Genomic DNA, 19,727 nt, shown 5'->3' with positions numbered 1-19,727 from the left:
AGGCTAAAACTCACATCAGTTGATATTCAACAAAATTTCTTGGATAGAAATATGTCAAAAGACACTATGTATAACAAAAACAATAACACAAAATACTGAAAATGGGCCATTACTCTCTTTGAAGATAAAAGTCCTCTGGGAGACTCCAGAAAAGATATTTCACATTCATCTTAGGAGACCTATTGAGATCTCCTCCTCCTCCAAGGGCTAGATCCCCTGGCCAGCAAGGGCAAGATTTTCTTTCATCCACTAAATATAGGATATTCTTAATGGTTACAGTTTTCTTTATACACACACACACACACACACACACACACACACACATATTAAAGCTTTTTAATTTTCAAAACATTTGCATGGATAATTTTTAACATTAACCCTTGCAAAATCTTGTGTTCCAATTTCTCCCTTTCCCCCTTCCCTAGATTGCAAATAATCCAATATATCTTAAACATAGTAAAAATATATGTTAAATCCAATATATGCATATGTATTTATACAATTATCTTGCTGCACAAGAAAAATCAATTCAAAAAGGAAAAATGAGAAAGAAAATAAAATGCAAGCAAACAACAACAAAAAGAGTCAAAATTCTATCTTGTGATCGACACTCAGTTCCCATAATCCTCTCTCTGGGTGTAGATGGCTCTCTTCATCACAAGTTCATTGGAACCAGCATCAATCATCTCATTGTTGAAAAGAGCCATGTCCATCAGAATTGATCATCATATAATCTTGCTGTTGTGAAGAACAAGGATCTCCTGGTTCTGCTTACTTCACTTAGCATCAGTTCATGGAAGTCTCTTCAGGCTTCTCTGAAATCACCCTGCTGATCATTTCTTACAGAACAATAATATTCCATAACATTCATATACCATAATTTATTCAGTGAATCTCCAACTGATGGGCATCCAGTTTTCAATTTCTTGCCACTACAAAAAAGGCTGCCACAAACATTTTTGCACATGTAGGTCCCATTCACTCCTTTAAGATCACTTTGGGATAAAAGCCCAGTAGAAATGCTGATAACTTTTTGGGCATAGTTTCAAATTGCTCTCCAGAATGGCTGGATCTGTTCACAACAATGTATCAGTGTCTCCAACATTTGTCATCATATTTTCCTGTCATCTTAGCTAATCTAACTGGTGTATAGTGTTACCTCAGAGGTGTCTTAATTTGCATTTCTTTGATCAATAGTGATTTATAGCACCTTTTCATATGACTAGAAATGGTTTTAATTTCATCTGAAAATTGTCTGTTCATATCCTTTGATTAATTGGAGAATGGCTTGAATTCTTATATATTTGATTCAATTTTCTATATTATAATTTTAGAAATGAGACCTTTATCAGAAGCTTTGAATGTAAAAATGTTTTCCCAGTTTATTGCTTCCCTTCTAATCTTGTCTGCATTGGTTTTGTTTGTACAAAAACTTTTTAACTTAATATAATCAAAATTATCTATTTTGCATTCAATAATGAATTTCAGTTTTTCTGTGGTCATAAATTCCTTCCTTTTCCACAGATCTGAGAGGTAAAATATCCTATGTTTTTTCTAATTTTCTTATAATATCATTCTTTGTATCTAAATCATGAAGCCATTTCAACCTTATCTTGGTAATCTGTGTTAAGTGTGGGTCAATGCCTAGTTTCTGCCATACTAGCTTCCAATTTTCCCAGCAATTTTTGTCAAATAGTGAGTTCTTATACCAAAAGCTGGGATCTTTGGGTTTTTCAAACACTAGATTACTATAGTCATTGACTATTTTGTCCTGTGAACCCAACCAGTTCCACTGATAAATTACTCTATTTCTTAGCCAGTATCAAATGGTTTTGATAACTGCTGCTTTATAATATAGTTTTTAGGTCTGGAACAGGTAGGCCAGTTGTGACATTTTTCACTTCTGAAAAGTATTCTGCTTTAGGAACCTCCATCTCAAACTCATGGGACTAATCCACAAGCTTATCATTAGGGCTTGTTATTGTTGGTTAGTCACATCTGATCAGCTCTTTATGATACTGTGGATCCTACCATCCATGAGGTTTTTAAAGAAATGATAGTGGAGTGACTTGAAATTTCTTTCTCTAATGAATTAATAGTTAAATCAAGTCAAATGAGCAGATTAACTGACTTACCAGAGTCACACAGTAAGTATCTGAGACCAGATTTGAACTTTCCTGACCCGTCACTCTATTCACCGAGTCCTCTGGCTACCTACCATGTTCATTTCTTAGGATCATTGATCAATGACTTTTGCTCAAGGAAAAAAACAAAATGAAAAATCCAAGGTTCAAATTCTACTCTCAAATTAAAAAATCTAGACAGATGAGTATTTTTTTGTCATGTGGCTGAGCTTCTATTATAGGGGCTTGGGAAGTGGTATAGGGGACTAACCTACTTCTTTCTACTTTTCTGGTAATCCCAGGAAGGGAAAACACACAATCTAAAAGATGTGATCCAAAAAATAGATCTGTTTCCAAAGCTTTCAAAGCTCTAGTATATATATATATAAACATACCTTGACTGTAATCAATACCTCTGATTCCCAGTGTGTTGTGATCTAGTTCAGATGGATCTGAATCGGTCCCTGTTTGGGCGCCAAAATGTTGTGATCTTCTTCCCAAATGCAGCCAGGTGATGAAAGTTCAGATCTTTTATTATCTCCAATATAGCCCGGTTAGCTTAGAGGCCTATCTCTCTGCTTGGTTCCAAGAGCTCTTGCCGCTTTGTCCTTTGCTTCTGCCTCTGCTTTCTTCAGCCTCCAGAGCCAGTACCAAGTTGAATCTGTCTTGCCTTGAAGAGAGGGCTTCTGGCGTAATTCTGCTGAAATCCCGACTTGTAGCTTCTTCACTCTGAAGAACTTCCTCGATTGGCCCATTGAAGCTCTATTTATGCTCAAGAGAGGGATTGTGGGTTTTCTCCCATAGTGCTCTCTGGCCTAAAGAGCTTCAAGGGAGGTGTGAACTCATTGAACTCCAATGAGTAAAGGTGTGAACACAAGCCTTGTATTAATTAGTTCTACTTAGTACCTTGTTTCAGGTTCTGCCCAAAACATCTTCTTGTAAGATTAGATCAACTCTAATTAGTTAGCAGTTAGTAAGGATTCCAACACCAGTGGACTCTCATTTTTGACACCACTGAGTCATAGGGACCATATTAAGTATAGGCAGAATCATTATTATATCTAGCATCAAAACTCTAGCTCAAGGATAAAACTATTTTGGAAGTGGAATGTTTCAGGTCTAATCCAGCAGTCAAGAAGAAAGAGGGACATGAATGCAATTTGTTCCTTAGCAATTGGACATAACTGATGATTAGCTCAATAAAAAGTGTCCCTATCTCTGTAATTTTGTCAGCTACATTTTAAAGACTCCTGAACCAATGTCCCTGTTACATTATGAATTTTATACACTCTCTTCTTTATTTATAATATCTTAGGATCATAGTAAGAAGTAACATAATGGCCTCTCTAGTACAACTCTTAGTTTACACAAGAGGAAACTAAGCCCCACAGAAGTGAAATGAATTGTCCAGATTGACAAGACAATATGTGACCCAGATAGAATTTGAACCAAGGTCTTTTTATTCCAAATCCAGGACTTTTAATACATCTTTTCACACTTGTCTGCTTTGAAATATGCAATATCAATTACTGGAAGACATTATTTAAGTTAAAACGCATATCATTAAATATTCAGCCAAATCCCTTGCATATGAACCCAGTCAGATACTGGGTTTGTTTCTTCTATAGAGGAAGCATACAAATCCAGGGTGGACATAGTGAAGTCAGATTGAGATTGGCAGCAGTAGGGCACAAAGAATTTTGGGTAGGATGTTTTTGCTGTTTTTTTAGTAATTTCAGGCATGACAGGTGGAAGGGAATGTGAGCTAGAAACTATAGAAATCAGTATTTCCTTCTCTTAGTCTTCAGGGAACTCCATTTTGGGTGTGTCCCTTTAGCTAAAATATTTGAAGTTTCCAAAGGAAAGTTTATGAGGATAGAAAATTCAAGGTATGAAACTTTTGGACATTACTATTGACCCAAGATAGGAATTTGATTTGCCAGGACACGCAGCTGACTATTGAGAGATAATTTTTTTGAATTTAGGGTTCTAGTTTTTTCTTGTACAAAAGAGAGTAGCTAGTGAGGCAAAAATAAAAATAATGCTTTTTCACTGGAAAAAAAAAGAAAGCTTTAAAAAGAAAATCCTAGGTATAAGAGGTTTCCTAAAAGAGATAAAGAAGGAAGAAGGGGATGCCAACCAGATATAGATACCTTTGTTTAATGGAGAAAGAAGAGGTTTTAAAAACCAGAGATTTTTCTGGACAACAACAAATGGATTGGAAGTGGAAGAAAGACACCTTATACCTTAAAAAGTTATTCCAGTATCTTTTAAAAGAAACATTTATTTACCTACACATAAATAAGTCAACCCTCCAAAAATATCCTTTTGCCCTTCAAAGTAATGAAGGCAAATTGAAAGTTCTTTGCAAATATTCAATATCTAACGAGAATCCTTCTCTCATATTTTATAAAGTGGGTGTGCTCTATTTCAGAAGAATTATGGGTTTTAAGTTATTTTACAGCACAAAGTTATTATATATATAAATGTTTATTATATATAATTTAATGATATATATCCTTAAATATATAAACATATATATATTCCTGAGCAATTGAGCTATATGTACTTATCTCTTTATATTACATATTTATATCAATCTATTAAAATATTTTATAGTACTAGTTCATCAATTTTTAACAACTTTGACCTTCAGTAATATATTCATTTATACATGCATATTTGTATGCATGTATAATATATGTATATGTTTACTAATATAGTATATACTAATATATGTATGTATGTGTGTGTGTCTATCAAGCATATCCTCCAATACTTTAATGTAGGCTTATCAACATTTAGTATGTAAAAGTTTTAAACAAAGAAATATGGCGCTCACAAGACATTAAAGCAAGCCAGATTTATTGAAGGAAGATATTCACAAAATGAAAGACAGTTAGGGAGAATAATAAAAATAGATCAGGTTTGCTGGGATCTCTGGTGGAATTGGGCACTTTGCTGGGCTCCTTGATGGATACGTTGTGACTTTAATGGGGATGGGACACTCTATTACCAAAGAATAAAGTTTAATGGATTTTTATAAAGTTCTTATCAAGATTTAGAAGGACCAAGCATTCAGGAAGGAAGGGAAGAGTAAGAACTGTGGATTGGTGCTGATTGATGTTACTAGGGGCAGGAAAGAGATTCAGACAACTGGATGTTAACTGATATTTAATATCCCCCCACATGCTCAAAAAAAGTGCTGCAGGACTCAGCTTCCTATGGGCTTCTTTATTTATCATTACAGAGCAGTTTCTATATTCCTTAAATTAATTTGAACCATATATGGGACTATGATGCCAGTTATCTTTGCAACTCAGAACACCCTTAGCCTCATTTAGCATCTAATCAATCCTGTGATGTGACTGTTATATAGTTAGAAAATATATAATGAGGGGCAGCTAAGTGGCTCAATGGATAGAGCACAAGCCCTAAAGTCAGGATGACCTGAGTTCAAATCTGGTTTCAGACCTTAACACTTCCTAGCTGTGTGATCTTGGACAAGTCACTTAACCCCAAGTGCCTTAGCAAAAAAAAGAAAAGAACATAACCAGTAGTTGAATGATTAAGAGAGAGTCACCTGGCTCCAGATAGAGTGTGCAAAGATGGATATGTACTGAGATGTCTGAGACAAAAGCATTCCAATGGGCACTATAGTGATGGTCAAAGTTGCATTGGTATGAAAACTTTTGTCTACTACATCTTCAGACAATCAAAACTGTGCTGAATATGTCTTAATAGGTACAATATAAATGCCCAAAAAGTTGAAAAATTGATTATTCCATGATTTTAGTAGTCAGCTACATGAAATATAGTCATCATTATGAGAGTTGAGAGTGGGAGTGGGGTTGAAGGAGAACTTCTTCACCACTTGCATGTAATGGGGCTGTACAATGAGAATCCCATGAACAAAGAATATATGGTATGCTCTGGTTTGCTACCAAACCACATGAATTGTTATATTGCTGAGAAGAGGTAAGTCCGGATCATCACATAATGTTGCTGTTTCTATGTTCTCCAGGTTTTGCTCACTTCCATCAGTATCAGTTCATGTAAGATTTTTGCTAGTGAATATACTTCTGGAAGTATGCAAAAAATATGATATGGGGAGACCTGCTCTCCACTTCAGAGGTATGATTATTTCAAGCCTACAAATTATGTGGTAAAGAAATGAACTTTGGATTAATTGCAGAGACAGAAATGGGAGTAAATTCAAAAGACTGAGGTTAGAGAAAGAAGCAGAACAGACATTTTTCTTGGTATTTAGTGTGAAATGTTAGACTAAAAAGCTCTAAAAATATTCTTTTGGTAATCTGATTATTATTTCAATGAATTCGTAAATTTAAATAGCATTGTCACTGTCATATTGACAAAATGCATAAAGTATATATAAATTATACACAAAAGAGATACAAGGTGTTTTTTTTTTCCCCCAAGGTTGCACAAATATCTGGGGAGCAGAAAAGGCTTCATGTAGAAGTCTGAGTTTTGAAGAGCACTAAGGGATTCTAAGAGGTAGAGGTAAGAAGGAAATACATTTCTTCCTTTATTACCCCTTCTCTTTTCTTCCTGTCTTTTTTTTCTCTCTCTTTCCTCCCTTTCCCCTTTTTATTTCCTTGGTTTCTTCTCCTTTCCTTTCTTTTTTCCAGTGGGTGTGGGTAAAATGGAAGAAAAAGAAAAATAAATGATTGCTAATTTTAAAAAGAGAAAAAAGAAAGAGATGTATTTCCTAAAAGAGTGTTCTAAATTGAGAACACCAATTCTCAGTAACAACCTACTACTATGATGGCTGCACTGTGATCTTTGTAGCTAGGAGAACCCAGTGAAATCTTTGGTGTCATTCTTCACTAAAGCAACATTAAGGAATTGGTCTGATGGAGCTCTGTAGTGTAGGAAACCACAACCAATGGGAATTGTGTGTATCCAGTCAAAAGTCATGCCTACAAGTACAGTAAGTCATATTATTATTTGAGTCAAGAAAACTAAAACAAAACATAAGATACTAATAAAAATTTGATGCATTCTAACAGTCAAATAAGGTCTGTCTTATTAAAAAGCATCTTAAAGAGATGTTCACATCAACCACTTCAGTATGAGCCTTTTATTCATAAGGCAAATCAATCTCTTTTCCTTCGAGGTGACCAAAAGAAAAATAAACTACATACCTATACCAGAGATTTATTATCACAGATTATTTAATCACAACTAGAAACATTATGAATACAAAACATATTATTGGCTTGGGTATCAGAGCCTACTCAGTTCTGTGTGAGGATTCTTTTCCCCATTCTGGTTTTCATGCACTGGCAAAAGAATTAGAGGAAGGCACCTAGCACTTTGGATGGATTGTTTCCCTCTCTCCCCTTAACCTGGACCGTTTGGTAGATTTGCAAATTTATTGGAGAACACTGACAAGGATTGTACAGGATGGGCAGGGAGGGACGGATTGGTTGTAGCCACGTTGACAAAATTACAAATCCATTGAAAATTCAGAACATCAAGGGAATTACTGGCAGATCAGCACTCATTAATTTTTTAAGCCAAAGCCACAAGTTTCATATGAAAAATACAATTTTACAGGCTCAGCATACACCTTGTTTGAGATTTATGGAGATTCACGAGATTCCACATAGGAGGCAATTAGGTTGAGATGACTTTGTTGATCATATTATGTATTCCGACCATCTTGCAACTTTCTGCCCAGAGTTTCCTCTGAAGGTCTTCATCATAAGTTACATCAGAAGATTTAATGATTTTCTCATGATAAAGATAACAGCCACCAACTCCTTCTAACTCTGGTGCAACTGCTGCATAGATGGATGTGATTGCTCCTTCATCTGGAGTCTGTGGGAAGAAAGAAACTCAAGATGAAAATGATCAACTTTCAGAGGAAAAGTCACAACAGAATCAGCAAACAACCAAGATGGAGAATGGCAGGATAAAGAACTATAGATTTTTGGACTTGGGCCCAGTCACTTCATTTGACAAATGTTAAAACAGATCCAGAGGGACTAAGTGAATTGCCCCAGTTCCTATAGTTAAAGACTAGGGCAGGACAGGAATTCAGGTCTTCTTACTTATAGCCCTGCACTCTTATCTAATAATATAGTTGTTTCTGTATTAAACTTATGGTTCTGATGCAGGGCTGGTAGACTATGATAAGAAGTTCTTCAGTGAAAGCATCATTATTAATGTTAGTTTTCTCTGGAGCAAATGCATATATTAATAAATCTCCCAGTGGTATGTTTCTCACATGTTGGGTTAATACATTTCAGTAAGCAAACAAAGAATTGTGAAATCCCTAGTGTAATTACCAATTTTTACAACTCTTTATTAAGCAAAAATATTCATTAATTTCACTTGAAGCAGATGAGTTGCTCAGCCTATTTAAATAAACATTTCTCAATGAGATTAAATATCAAGACATCAAAAAGGTACTGCTTTGAACATAACATGGTAAGTTACAATTGAGAATTCACCTTTTTTACAGGCTGTGATTGTCAAGTTGAAAGGTAAAAAACAAAAAACAAAAACCAACCAATTAAAAAATATCTTGCTGTAAAATTGGAATGTATTATAATTCTTAAATTATCTTTCTCTCTACCGCCAATATCCTTTTATAGAATACTGCAGAAGGATGTTCTAGGGACCATTGCATATATCTCTAGTATAGTCTGTTTATGAATGGTAAGTTGTCATAGCTAGTCCAGAAGCTTTTAGGGGACATACAGATGTTTATAGAAAAAGCAAGCAATCATACTCCAAGTAAGTGATCTTTTAATACAGGCATATTTTATTTATTTCATATTAGGGCATTTATTTACATGTTCTCACTCCCATTAGAATGTAAGTTCCTTGAGGCCACATATGGTTACTCATACTTATAATCCCCACTACTTGAGGGAGGCTGATGCTGGTGAATCTCTTGAGTTAGAGATTTCTGACACTAAGAGAGGGAGGCTTCGAGGATTCGAGAGCTACAAGTCCACCATAGAAGAATAAATCAATCCAAAGAGACAAAACTAAGCAGAATGAAGTTTGTTTCCTGAACTGTTTTGGGCCTGTGAGTAATCGATGCATTTCAAGTGTGGCTTGAGAGAGAGGAAGAAAAAAGGAAAGAAACAGGAGAGACAAAGACATTTAGTGACACAGTCATAGAGGTAGAAAGAGAGAATATAAACTTCTTGAAGGCAGATTTTTTTGGCACATTTCTTCATATCTCCAAGATTTTGCAAAATGCATGACACACATTAAGCACTTGAGTAAAAATTTACTGACTAAATGACTGACTTATATGATAAGGAACATGAAGAGGGGAAAAAGAGAATAGGAGACAACAAGTAAGTTATAATGATAAAACAAGAAGCAGCATGCTTCTTGCTAAAAATTAGTTTAAGAACTAGAGAGTTTATTTCATTTACTCTAGTGACAAGAATATATCCCATCTTTAACCTGAGTCTCAGAGAGAGAGAGAGTCCCTCTCTTCCTTTAAGAAGTACCTCAGGTACTATCTTCTGAAATCAAGCCTTTCCTAATCCCCCTAATTGCTATTACCCTTCTCTAAAACCATTCTGTACTTAGTTATTTTGCATATGTTTGTATTTATTCACCTTATAATTGCTGCATGTACATATACAAACATACATACACAGAATTGCTGTTTCTCCCATGAGAAACTAAGCTCATGAAGAGTAGAGGTTGTTTTACTTTTTTATTTGTGTTTCTATTGTCTAAGCTAGTGAAAGGCCCATATCTTTTTAAGTATTTGATGATTAGTTGGTTGATTGATTGAGGGAACTTGAAAAGTTTAAAGTCTAATCTTCTCTCAATAAAAATTAATTCTTAAATGGATATTGTATTTTTTTTCCCTAAAATTTTTCCCTAATAACTTAAAACTAAACTAGAGTGAGTTTAAAAACAGAAATCAGCAAGGTTCTACTTAATCTCATAATGCCATTGGACATCAGTGTAAATGCTACATTTTTCTAGTTGTATCAATAAGAATTTTCTGCCTTATAAAGGTTTTATCTCTACCTTGTGAAAATATCATTAATGCATACAGAACCAGACTTTGAAAATATTTCTATGAAAGGGACACTCAAGCTAAAATGGCCACTCAATTTCCTTTCCAGTCATTGGACCCTGGCATCTGAATGGAATGAGGTGAGTAAAACATGCTTCTTTCTTTTGAAAGTAAAATATTCCTGTGATCAGGGTGAGAGTAATGTTGGTACGTAGGAGATAATTTTCCTTTTTTAGATACTCAAATTGAACTGCCTGAAAACACTATTTAATTTATAATATTTTCTCTCCAATACATAACTATCTTGAAGCAGGTATCTTTCCCTTACCAAGGTAGGAGCTTAATTACATATTATAGAAAAGATACATTTCTTTTTATCTTCAAAAAACCAGAAAAATTTACCAGTTTGTGCTGAGACCCATTCTCAATACTAAGATAGGAAAGTTACATTTCTCCTTAGTCCATTTATAAATTTATTCTGATTCCTAACCATTCTATTCCAAAAGCTCTGCCCCATGCTTGCCATAGTTGTCATGGTGAGGTAATCTCAATATCTAGTGAGGAAATCTGACAGTCTGTGAAGCTTCTTTGTTTTGGAGGGAGAAAAAGGGAAATTTAATACTTCTGATAAGAGTGCAGCTTCTAGGAGAAATATAGCAGTAATCCTGAGGCCCCCAGACTTTAGGAGTGCTATTGTTTTAATAATCTGTTTGTCAAAGAGCCTACAGTCTCTTGATTTTAGGAATACTATAGTATTGTCCTAGAAACTTTGCTGACTGTCAGATAACAATCTGTTGGTCAGTGATAACAGGGTTTCTGAGACAAAAGGTGAGATAAATACCAGACTATTCCCCAGTTCTACCCCTGGACCATAAAATTAGCATATTAGTGACATGAAGAACCAGATCTGTTTTTTCCCATAAATTTGTTCTTATTGCTTCTAGTTCTTTGCCAAATCCTTTTGGAACTTAGCTCACTTCAATTGACATTACAATTACAATAAACTTTTCCTCTTGACTTGGATATGGGTTTAAGCCTGCAAATACTTTTGAGATACCTCATGATATGGTCTGTGACCCCAAACTTTTGGGGTCTCCTTTTGAACCTCAACACTTTCATTAAGTGTATGAAATATGCTTCTGGTGCTAGTTACACAATGAAAACTGGGCCAGAGCCCCATTTCTTTAACTAGGGACTTTTAAATGAAGACTGAAAAATGTTAAAAAGCCACCTATTTGTGAAAACTTCCATAAGAGTTCTACTCTAATATCTCCCAGAGGCATGAATATGTTAGTGGAGAGCAAGTTCTGACACATTTCAAAAGGCTTAAAATGGCAAACAGTAGGTCTCTTGAATAAAGAGCAGTTCAACTTTGCAGAGGTTCTTCATTAGGTTGACCTCAGAGTGATGTCTCTTGATGACACTTGGCCAAGTTATAACATTCCACTGATGGAGCTATCAACTACAGTTGGTAACTGTTGGGGGGGGGGGGGTAAGAGGATGGAGACAGATACAGTATTATGATAGAAAAGTAACTAAAATGACACAGATATATATCTTTTGGGCATTTACCCCAGGGAACTCCAAAGAGGTCAAAGACAAAGGAAAAGATCCTATATATACAAAATCTTTATAACAGCATTTGTGGTAGCAAAAAAGTTAGAAAAAATTTGGATGTCCAACAATTTCTCCCATTCAAGGAATTATCTAGGGTTAAGCAGAAAGAGAAAATATTTTTCTAGCAATAGCATAACTTTACTGATTCCAAGGACCTTGAAATATTCTTCAGATATGTTATCTTTGGATAGGCCACTGTCTTGCCAAAAACAAACAAAATAAACAAAACCCATCCTCATTTAGAAAACATAAACATCTAAAGGGTAGAGGAAATGAACAGGACAGTCTCATCATCTCTCTAGGTGAGAAACTTTTTACGTTTCTTCATTCAGCTTCTAAACCCCAGGACCTATGTGAAGCAAAATTATTTTATAAGCAATCTTCATCTTTGGTGAGTCCACAATCCTTTTCTTTGTTCTCCCCCTTCTTAGCTGCCTCCCTTTTCCTCTTTAAGAGTCTCAATCCCTATAAAATATCTTTCAAACCAGGACAACAATCTACACAAGGTCAAAGATAATAGCTTAGGGTGTTATTTCAATTAAGGGAATTGACATTTTAATGGGATGGAAAAAAACATTCAAAATTTATAAGAGTCTAAGTCTTCTTGAAGAAGACTTCTTAAAAAAAAATTAACAGTGGGATTAAAGAAATAAGGCTTGTAGTAAGAGAACTATTTCTAGAAAAGAGATCTGATCTAAACTCCTCTAAAAGGACAGTATATAAGTAATTGACTCCTCATAAGGTAAAGCCTGCCTAGCAATTGAATTATGTGCAACATTCACTGGAGATAGGAATTTTCTTTGAGAATATGGACAGGTGGCATCCAAAATATTTTTGGTAACCTAGTCATCAGAATGAATATTTAAATGCTTTTTTTCCTTAAAAAGAATAAAGAAACATAGAAAATACAAGTCAGTTATAATTTATTTTTGTGATAGATTTTTCCTGGAATTAACAAATTTTTTTTCTCTTCAGCATCCCCCAATCCTCATACCAAATCTTTAGAATGAACATCTACATTGATACTTAGAATTGTTCATATAGCAGATATTTATTTTAAATGAAATTAACATAATTTATTCCATGTTATGCTAGATTTAATGTTGGAATATATTCAAAGCTGTCATGTTTAATTCAGCAGTCTAACTATGAAAATAAGTCTCTGCTTTTCTCCAATACAAGATGGCATCCAAATGGACTGTTTTGATTTTTAAAGGGTGCAACATCTGTTTCCTCTAATGATTTACAATCCCTTCCTTTTGTTTTTTCAAATATGAATCAATAAGTAAATGAATCAAAGGAAAAATAATTAAACCACTTTCCTTTTTGGAATTGTTCTCAATTCAGGATTCTGCTATGCCTCATGTCAGATCATTGTCCAGGTCAATATCAACCTGGTGAGTTCCTTCAAAACACAGCAAGTCTTGGTCACTAAGTACAGAAAAAGCCCAGAGAATAATGAATGTTTAATTTGCATTAGCACTAAAGCTGCCACTGCACCAAGATTTTTCAATTAATAATAATAAAAAAGCACTGGCAGAGTAGCCTTTTCCCAAATTATTTTTCACAGTCATTTAATTTGTTAGAAGCACATGATTACTTAGTCAACTGGATTCTTTGCTCCTTTGAGAATTCTCAAGTTTTTTTGATTCCTTATATAATTTTTGTGGAGCCACAAAATTTCTGATGAACCATGCCCATCTACTCTCAATGGGTAATAACAACTAATCCTATATATGTTAACAGAATTAATGGGAAGTAATGGGAGGGGGAAAATGCAGAAAGGAGGGGAAAGTAGGTACAAGGAAAGGAAAAATAAAATCAAAGAGGAAGAGAGCCAAGAAGAGTCCACTGGATTTAGCAGGTAACAAACATATCACTGATATCCTTAGAGAAAGCAATTTCAAAAAAAATTGGGGTCAGAAATCCAATAATAATTGAGAAACAGATAGCTGGTAAGGAAGGGCTAGCAGCAGAAGAAACTAGAAATTCTTTCTAGTATCTTTATTCCAGTCCTTTGTATTCTTTGGGAAGTAGTGACTTTTAATCCCAATGCAAGAGAAGAAATATAAGACAACTTGAGGGAATACCAGGGTAAAGATTTGTTGTTGCTATTATTTTGCTTTTAAAGATGAGGAAGACCTGGGGGTCTTTGTAAGTAGTAGGAAGGAGCTAGGAGAAAGTGAGGAGTTGAAAATATAGGAGGAGAAGTAATTACTGCCTGGGAGGAATGGGATTAAGCATAGAAACTGAGGGCTAGGCTTTAACAACAAAAAAGGTACCATCACCTTCTTAGATGCAAAGTAAGAACAGTTAGGTCAAGATGTATAAAGGGCTTGAGAAGTAATACAAAAGCAACATTATAGAGAGCCATTTTCTTAGGAAAGAGGCAAAGTCATATACTGAGAGAATAGAGTTGGATGATCACTTTTCACTAGGAGACTTTAATAATCAGATTCTTTTTCAAATTCCCCTGATCTCCCAATTCCTTTGCTGTTATGAGCCAGAACTTGAAACAAGATGATAAGTCAATGGAATTGATGGAAGCAATGCTTGTGTGCTTGGATTTGCACCTTTCGAGTTTACACATTAAGTCACACATTAGAGCTCACACCTTTGAAAGTTCACACATTAGTTCACATGTTTGGGAGATTTCAGGGTTCAGTATGAGATATTCAAATTCACATCTCCCATAATCCCACTCTCAGAGGAGGAGTCAACCTTTGAGTTTATACCTCTAAAACAGCATAAAAACAGCTGAGCTCAGTCAGGAGAGTTCAGTTGAAAAGATTGAGAGGGGAACGTCAGTTGGAGATTGAGAAGCCACGGAGTTGAGCTAGAGGCAGAAGCTAGAAGAGTTAAAAGACAAGCTGTAAGAGCTCTGGGAACCAAGAAGGGAGAGAGCTTCTAAGAAAACTAACCGGGTGATTTTGGAAGAGACAATAAAAGACTGTACTTAAATCCCTGGCTGCATTTGAGGTTATTATTACTTTGAATTGAAACTAAGGCTGCCTCCAGAAAACCTTCCCAAGAAACCTTCCCAGAGAGAATCATTATATTCTAGAAAATAAGAACACTACACTTTGCCTCTTTAAATTTTATGATCTACTTCTTCATGCCTCAACCATACCTGGCAATAGTCACATGCTGGATCTCATAATTATTCAAATATGTACCTTACCCCTAATCAGAAATTCACTTCCTTATTCCACTTTTCCCTGCTTTTGACTTCCAGTAAAGCTTCTCTTTGTCCTCATTGAAAGTTCCATTTCCTGCTCTCTTTGTTTTTCCCTCAGAACTTTTTCAGTCTGTTATAGTAGGCTCTGAATTCTCTTTTCTTCCTCTCAGATCTTAACCCAACAGAAAAATGTTTTGCTCTAGATAGCCCTTGGACCTATGACCACGAATTTCTTGACGGAACTTAGCTTGGATTGCTCTTGATATCTTTTCCCTTTACTCATACTCACAAGCTGTTCCTAATGATGATGATTTGAAATATTACAAAGCAGTCAACACAAAGTCATCCTTAAAGAGGGGTCAGTGCCTTGATCATGTTGGTTTCTTCCCAAAGTCTTTCTCTTCCTCTAGAGAGTTCTTTCTGAAAGAACCAAGAACCCTGAGAGTCCTCTCTCAACCCTAAAAGCAGGAACTTGGATGTCTTCTTTCCCACACTCTCTGCCATAGGCACTGAGCATCAAGTTAACACCCTTCATGAGTAAAGAAAAGCTACAAATAAATGGACTCGAGCCTAGAATATGATCATATGTTTGACAATCCTATAGTTTCCACCTCTGCAAAGGAAAAAATGTATGTGTGTGTGTGTGTGTGTGTGTGTGTGTGAAAGAGAGAGAGAGAGAGAAAGACAAACGAGACATAAAGAGACAGAGAGAAAGAGACACAGAGAGATAGAGACACACACACATAGATAGACAGAAATACACATACACACAAAGTATGTATTTTTTCTTTGGGACCATGCTTTGTTCTTTGTAATTTTGCACAGGATTATTTTCTGATTCAAAGTATATTCCTTACTGAGATAAGAAGTCTTTCTTAGCAATTTAACTGACATTTTTGATCAACAAGTGTTGGAAGGACCTATCACATTAAATGGTTATAACTCTTCTCTTATTTGATTCCAGCTTCTCAGAGCTTATGACATGGGTAACTCTGAATGTAACTGGTATCTGTTCTCATAGAGAGGAAGATTAATAGAGCACGTAAAATTCCCCACCAGTGAAGTTTGCTCTTCATCTTCCCAACTTCTTGTTCTTTTCTCTTTTGATTGCAACATGACCTTGCTTTTCTTTCCAGTGACTTATACCATATAGCTTTTCAATCTTCCCAATCAAACCAGAAAAAAAAAAAAAAAAAGAATATGATGGCATCATTTACTTTCATTAAAACACACTCAAAACAACGTTTTCTCTTGTCCAGCTACAGCATTTGCATTTATTAGACTTTTGGCTTCCCTTAAGGAGTTCTAGGCAATAGCTTTAAAAAAAATTGCCAGTATATCAGAGGTGATTGGAGGATTCTCCTTACTTTTAAAAGGTGAGGAAGAAGGGGTTTGATCAACAGAAACAGTAGGGATTTGTATTGCTTGAAACAAAATACTTCAGTAAATTTAACAACAACAAAGAAGAGCACTAAGGTCCCTAATCTTGCACCTTTAAACTTAATTTGTTCCCTCTTTCTCTTCAGCTTCAATTTTCCTTAAAAAGGACCCAGGACACATGCTTTTTTCCTGAACCATGAAAATCGGTACTCCCCCTTCCTACAGTGGTCTGTAGACTCCCTTTGAGCAGGAAAGTCACAGTATAATAAGGCCAGGTTTCTATTCCCTGAGTCTTCCCTGGCTTGGGGCTGTGGTGAAAAGAGAGCAATTACTCCAATTACTCCAATTCAAAAGTGAAAGTAGAACTGGAAAGATTTGGAATTGTATGCATGCCTTGAGATACAATCATTATAGAATATGAGAGAATAGGGGTGACTTAGGGTAAAGGGAACTCTGCTATTGGAGAAGATGATCCCCAAATATTTTTTTCAATTTTGGAGGAGGAGGAAAGAGCACTTTTCTGAAAATCTGAGGTGGAAGTGGAGCCTATGGTGATGATAATTAAATATATTGTTCCTGACATCAGCAAAGTTATAGACATTGATAATGGTAATAGATACTAAAGAACTAAAAGATATTAACAAATATATATTTTATGGATTTTTTATATGTGATATGAGAGGCAATACAGTATAATGGATACAGAGCTGATCTTAAAGTCAGGAAAACCTATGTTTAAATACTGACAACTCATTTTCCAAGGTCTATTCCCAACTCACTAGACTTTCCTTATCATGCTACAGAAGCTTCCACAAGATGGAAGTTCAAACCACTTCTGGACTTCTTGCTTTGGATTAGAGATTCTTACTCTGATTTTCTGGTTTCTTCTAGAACTTGCTTTTAAAGGAAAGTTTCTAGGATAGTTTCATTCTTCCCCATGATCCATTTACAATTCTCTGAACTTTCTCTGTCATGCTGAGACAGAGAATGTCTTGTCTTCTTTCATTAAAATATAAGTTCCTTAAGGACAGGGACTGTCTTTCCTTCCAGCATTGTTCCTGGTGTACAGTAAGAACTTAAAATGCTTACTGATTTCTTGACTTCATTGGGCAAGTCATTCAAATTTTCTAAAGCCTCCAAAAACTCTCTAAGGACCATAAACTGCAAAGAGGTTCTGATCTGAATTTATAGAAGTTTTCTTATTAGAAGTTCTTATAACAATGAAATAAGTGTCTCTGGATATGTGTGTGTGTGTGTGTGTGTGTGTGTGTGTGTGTGTGTATGTACATATATATATATATGTAAATTTTATATAGCATATGTATACATATAATCATGGCCATTCCATTGAAATTTTAAAAATTCATGCCTGGCTTTAAGATATAACTGTATAATTATGATCCTTTTAACTTTGATTGAGATAACAAAAATCCACTAAAAGTAGATGGGAATCTTCCCAAATGTTACCCACCCTAAAATGCAGATTTATCATTTTAAAGTAACCATCATGACAACTTAATCTCAATTTAATTAGCTTTTATTAAGCATCTACTATGTTGAAGGCACTATGCACCCTAGGGATACAAAAGGTAAATATGAAATAATCTTTACCCTCAAAGAATTCTATTTTACTGGGAAGATACATCATATAGACATATAAATACAAAATTAACACACACACACACACACACAGACACGCTTCAGTTATCAGGTGGCATATGACATATGTTTTGAAGGAAGATAGGGTTACTAAGAAATTGAGGTAAAAAGCGAATATATTTCAGGCATGAAAAATCAACTTTTTTAAGATATTGATAAATGTAGTCAAATACTATGTATAAGGAATATGTCACCGTACTGACTTGCCCAGAATGCATGAAGAATAAAATGAAGTAAAATTGGCAAAAGAGGTAGGAGCCATATTGTAAACTGGTTTTAAATGGCAGGTTCACAAGGTAGTATTGTGTCTTATAAGGAATACTGAACTAAAGAGCTTTGAGTAGGAAAGTGATATGGTCAACTCAATGTTTTAGGCTTATAATTTGGTTGTAAGAAAAATTAGAGAGAGAAGAAAGAAAAAAAAAACACAACTAAGAAACTGCTATTACACCTCAGGTAATAAGAACCTTAGAGAGACTAAATCCTTTCTAAAATATAAATAGTATTCTAATTACATGTAGATAATGGAAAATAAATGACCACCCTGGAAAATATTGCATGCAATAACAATATAAACAAGAATGTCTGGGCATGAATTTAGAAAAAGGAGTCAAAGCAAGAATTTGTCAGTATTTCTGGGGCACTGATTGGGGAAAGGATACATTCAAAATTCAAAGTAATTAATATGTCATTGTAGAAGTTCATGTAATATGTCAGCTCCTAGGGGAGCCAACCAATAGTCCCAACAGTCTCCAATTCATAATTTAGGCAGTCCTAACCAAATCTTCTGGAACAAAAGGAAATATCAATCCCAGAAAAGAACAGAACTGAACCAGTCTCCCAGGTTTCCAAGTTCCTAACGCAATGGACTGCTTGAAATGAGAAAGAGCTGTAGTTTAACCTTGAATTAACCTCAAAACAAATCAGAAAAAAAAAAAAAATCAGTTGAGCCATGGTCATGAATGCAATGACATACTAGTCTCCACTGAATTTTCCACTGAGGTTCACATGCCTTACTTTGTAGCAAAGTTTTGGGTTATTATTCCCCTCATTTGTTTATATGCTGTATCAGACCTACACCCATATTTTACTGATAAGACCTTTATTAAGAAAGAGAGCTTAGCAAAGTGGAAAATGCAGGTTCATATTTCCCCTCTGACACATTGGTTGTATGACTCTTACTCTTTCAGTGTCCCACATGGCACTTCTCTGGATTTGGAGATTGCAAACTGCAAAACAAGGAGCCCTTGGTAGGAGTTTCTTCACTGAAAGGTTCTTTTGTTAATGTCATCACAAAGCTGGTTATCTCTAAGGTTTTACATGGGCTATATTTCTAGGCCCTGTCTAGAGTGTTGAAAAGACCCATAGTAAACTTTATATATTAAACTCAATTTCACAAACCTTTATTAAGCATCTGCTCTCTGAAAGAAACCGTTCTAGTCATGAGGATACAAAAACAAGATATAAAGAGAGAAAGAGGGGAATCGTTCTTGCCCTGAGGGGCACTGCTGTTCTGATGTAAATAAACATATAAACAAAGAGACCTAACTACAAAATATGTGCAAAGTAGTCTCTGAGGGCAGGAAGTATTGACAACTATCCAAGTAAAAGCCTGGAAGTCATAGAATCTAAGAAAGAACTTGGGAGGTCAAGGTCAACTTTCTCATATTATATAGATGAATGACAGGAAATCAGTACTTTGTCCAAGGTCACAGTAAGTGACAGAGCTGGACCTAAAACCACT

The 19,727-nt window shown here is 35.2% G+C and overlaps 1 protein-coding gene across 1 annotated transcript in view; it reads right to left on the bottom strand.

Annotated features, from left to right (window-relative positions):
* Window positions 1-4,971: 4,971 nt before the first annotated feature.
* Window positions 4,972-19,727, bottom strand: part of DHRSX (dehydrogenase/reductase X-linked) — a 431,936-nt gene continuing 417,180 nt past the window's right edge. Inside the window, exon 7 of the mRNA XM_051984589.1 lies at window positions 4,972-7,970. Coding sequence (XP_051840549.1) covers window positions 7,767-7,970 — 204 coding nt within the window. The 3' untranslated portion in view covers window positions 4,972-7,766. The remainder of the gene's footprint in view (window positions 7,971-19,727) is intronic.

Source organism: Antechinus flavipes, chromosome 3 (genome assembly GCF_016432865.1).
Source record: "Antechinus flavipes isolate AdamAnt ecotype Samford, QLD, Australia chromosome 3, AdamAnt_v2, whole genome shotgun sequence".
In the NCBI taxonomy this organism is placed as follows: Eukaryota; Metazoa; Chordata; class Mammalia; order Dasyuromorphia; family Dasyuridae; genus Antechinus; species Antechinus flavipes.
This window is presented reverse-complemented; position numbering and strand designations above follow the sequence as displayed.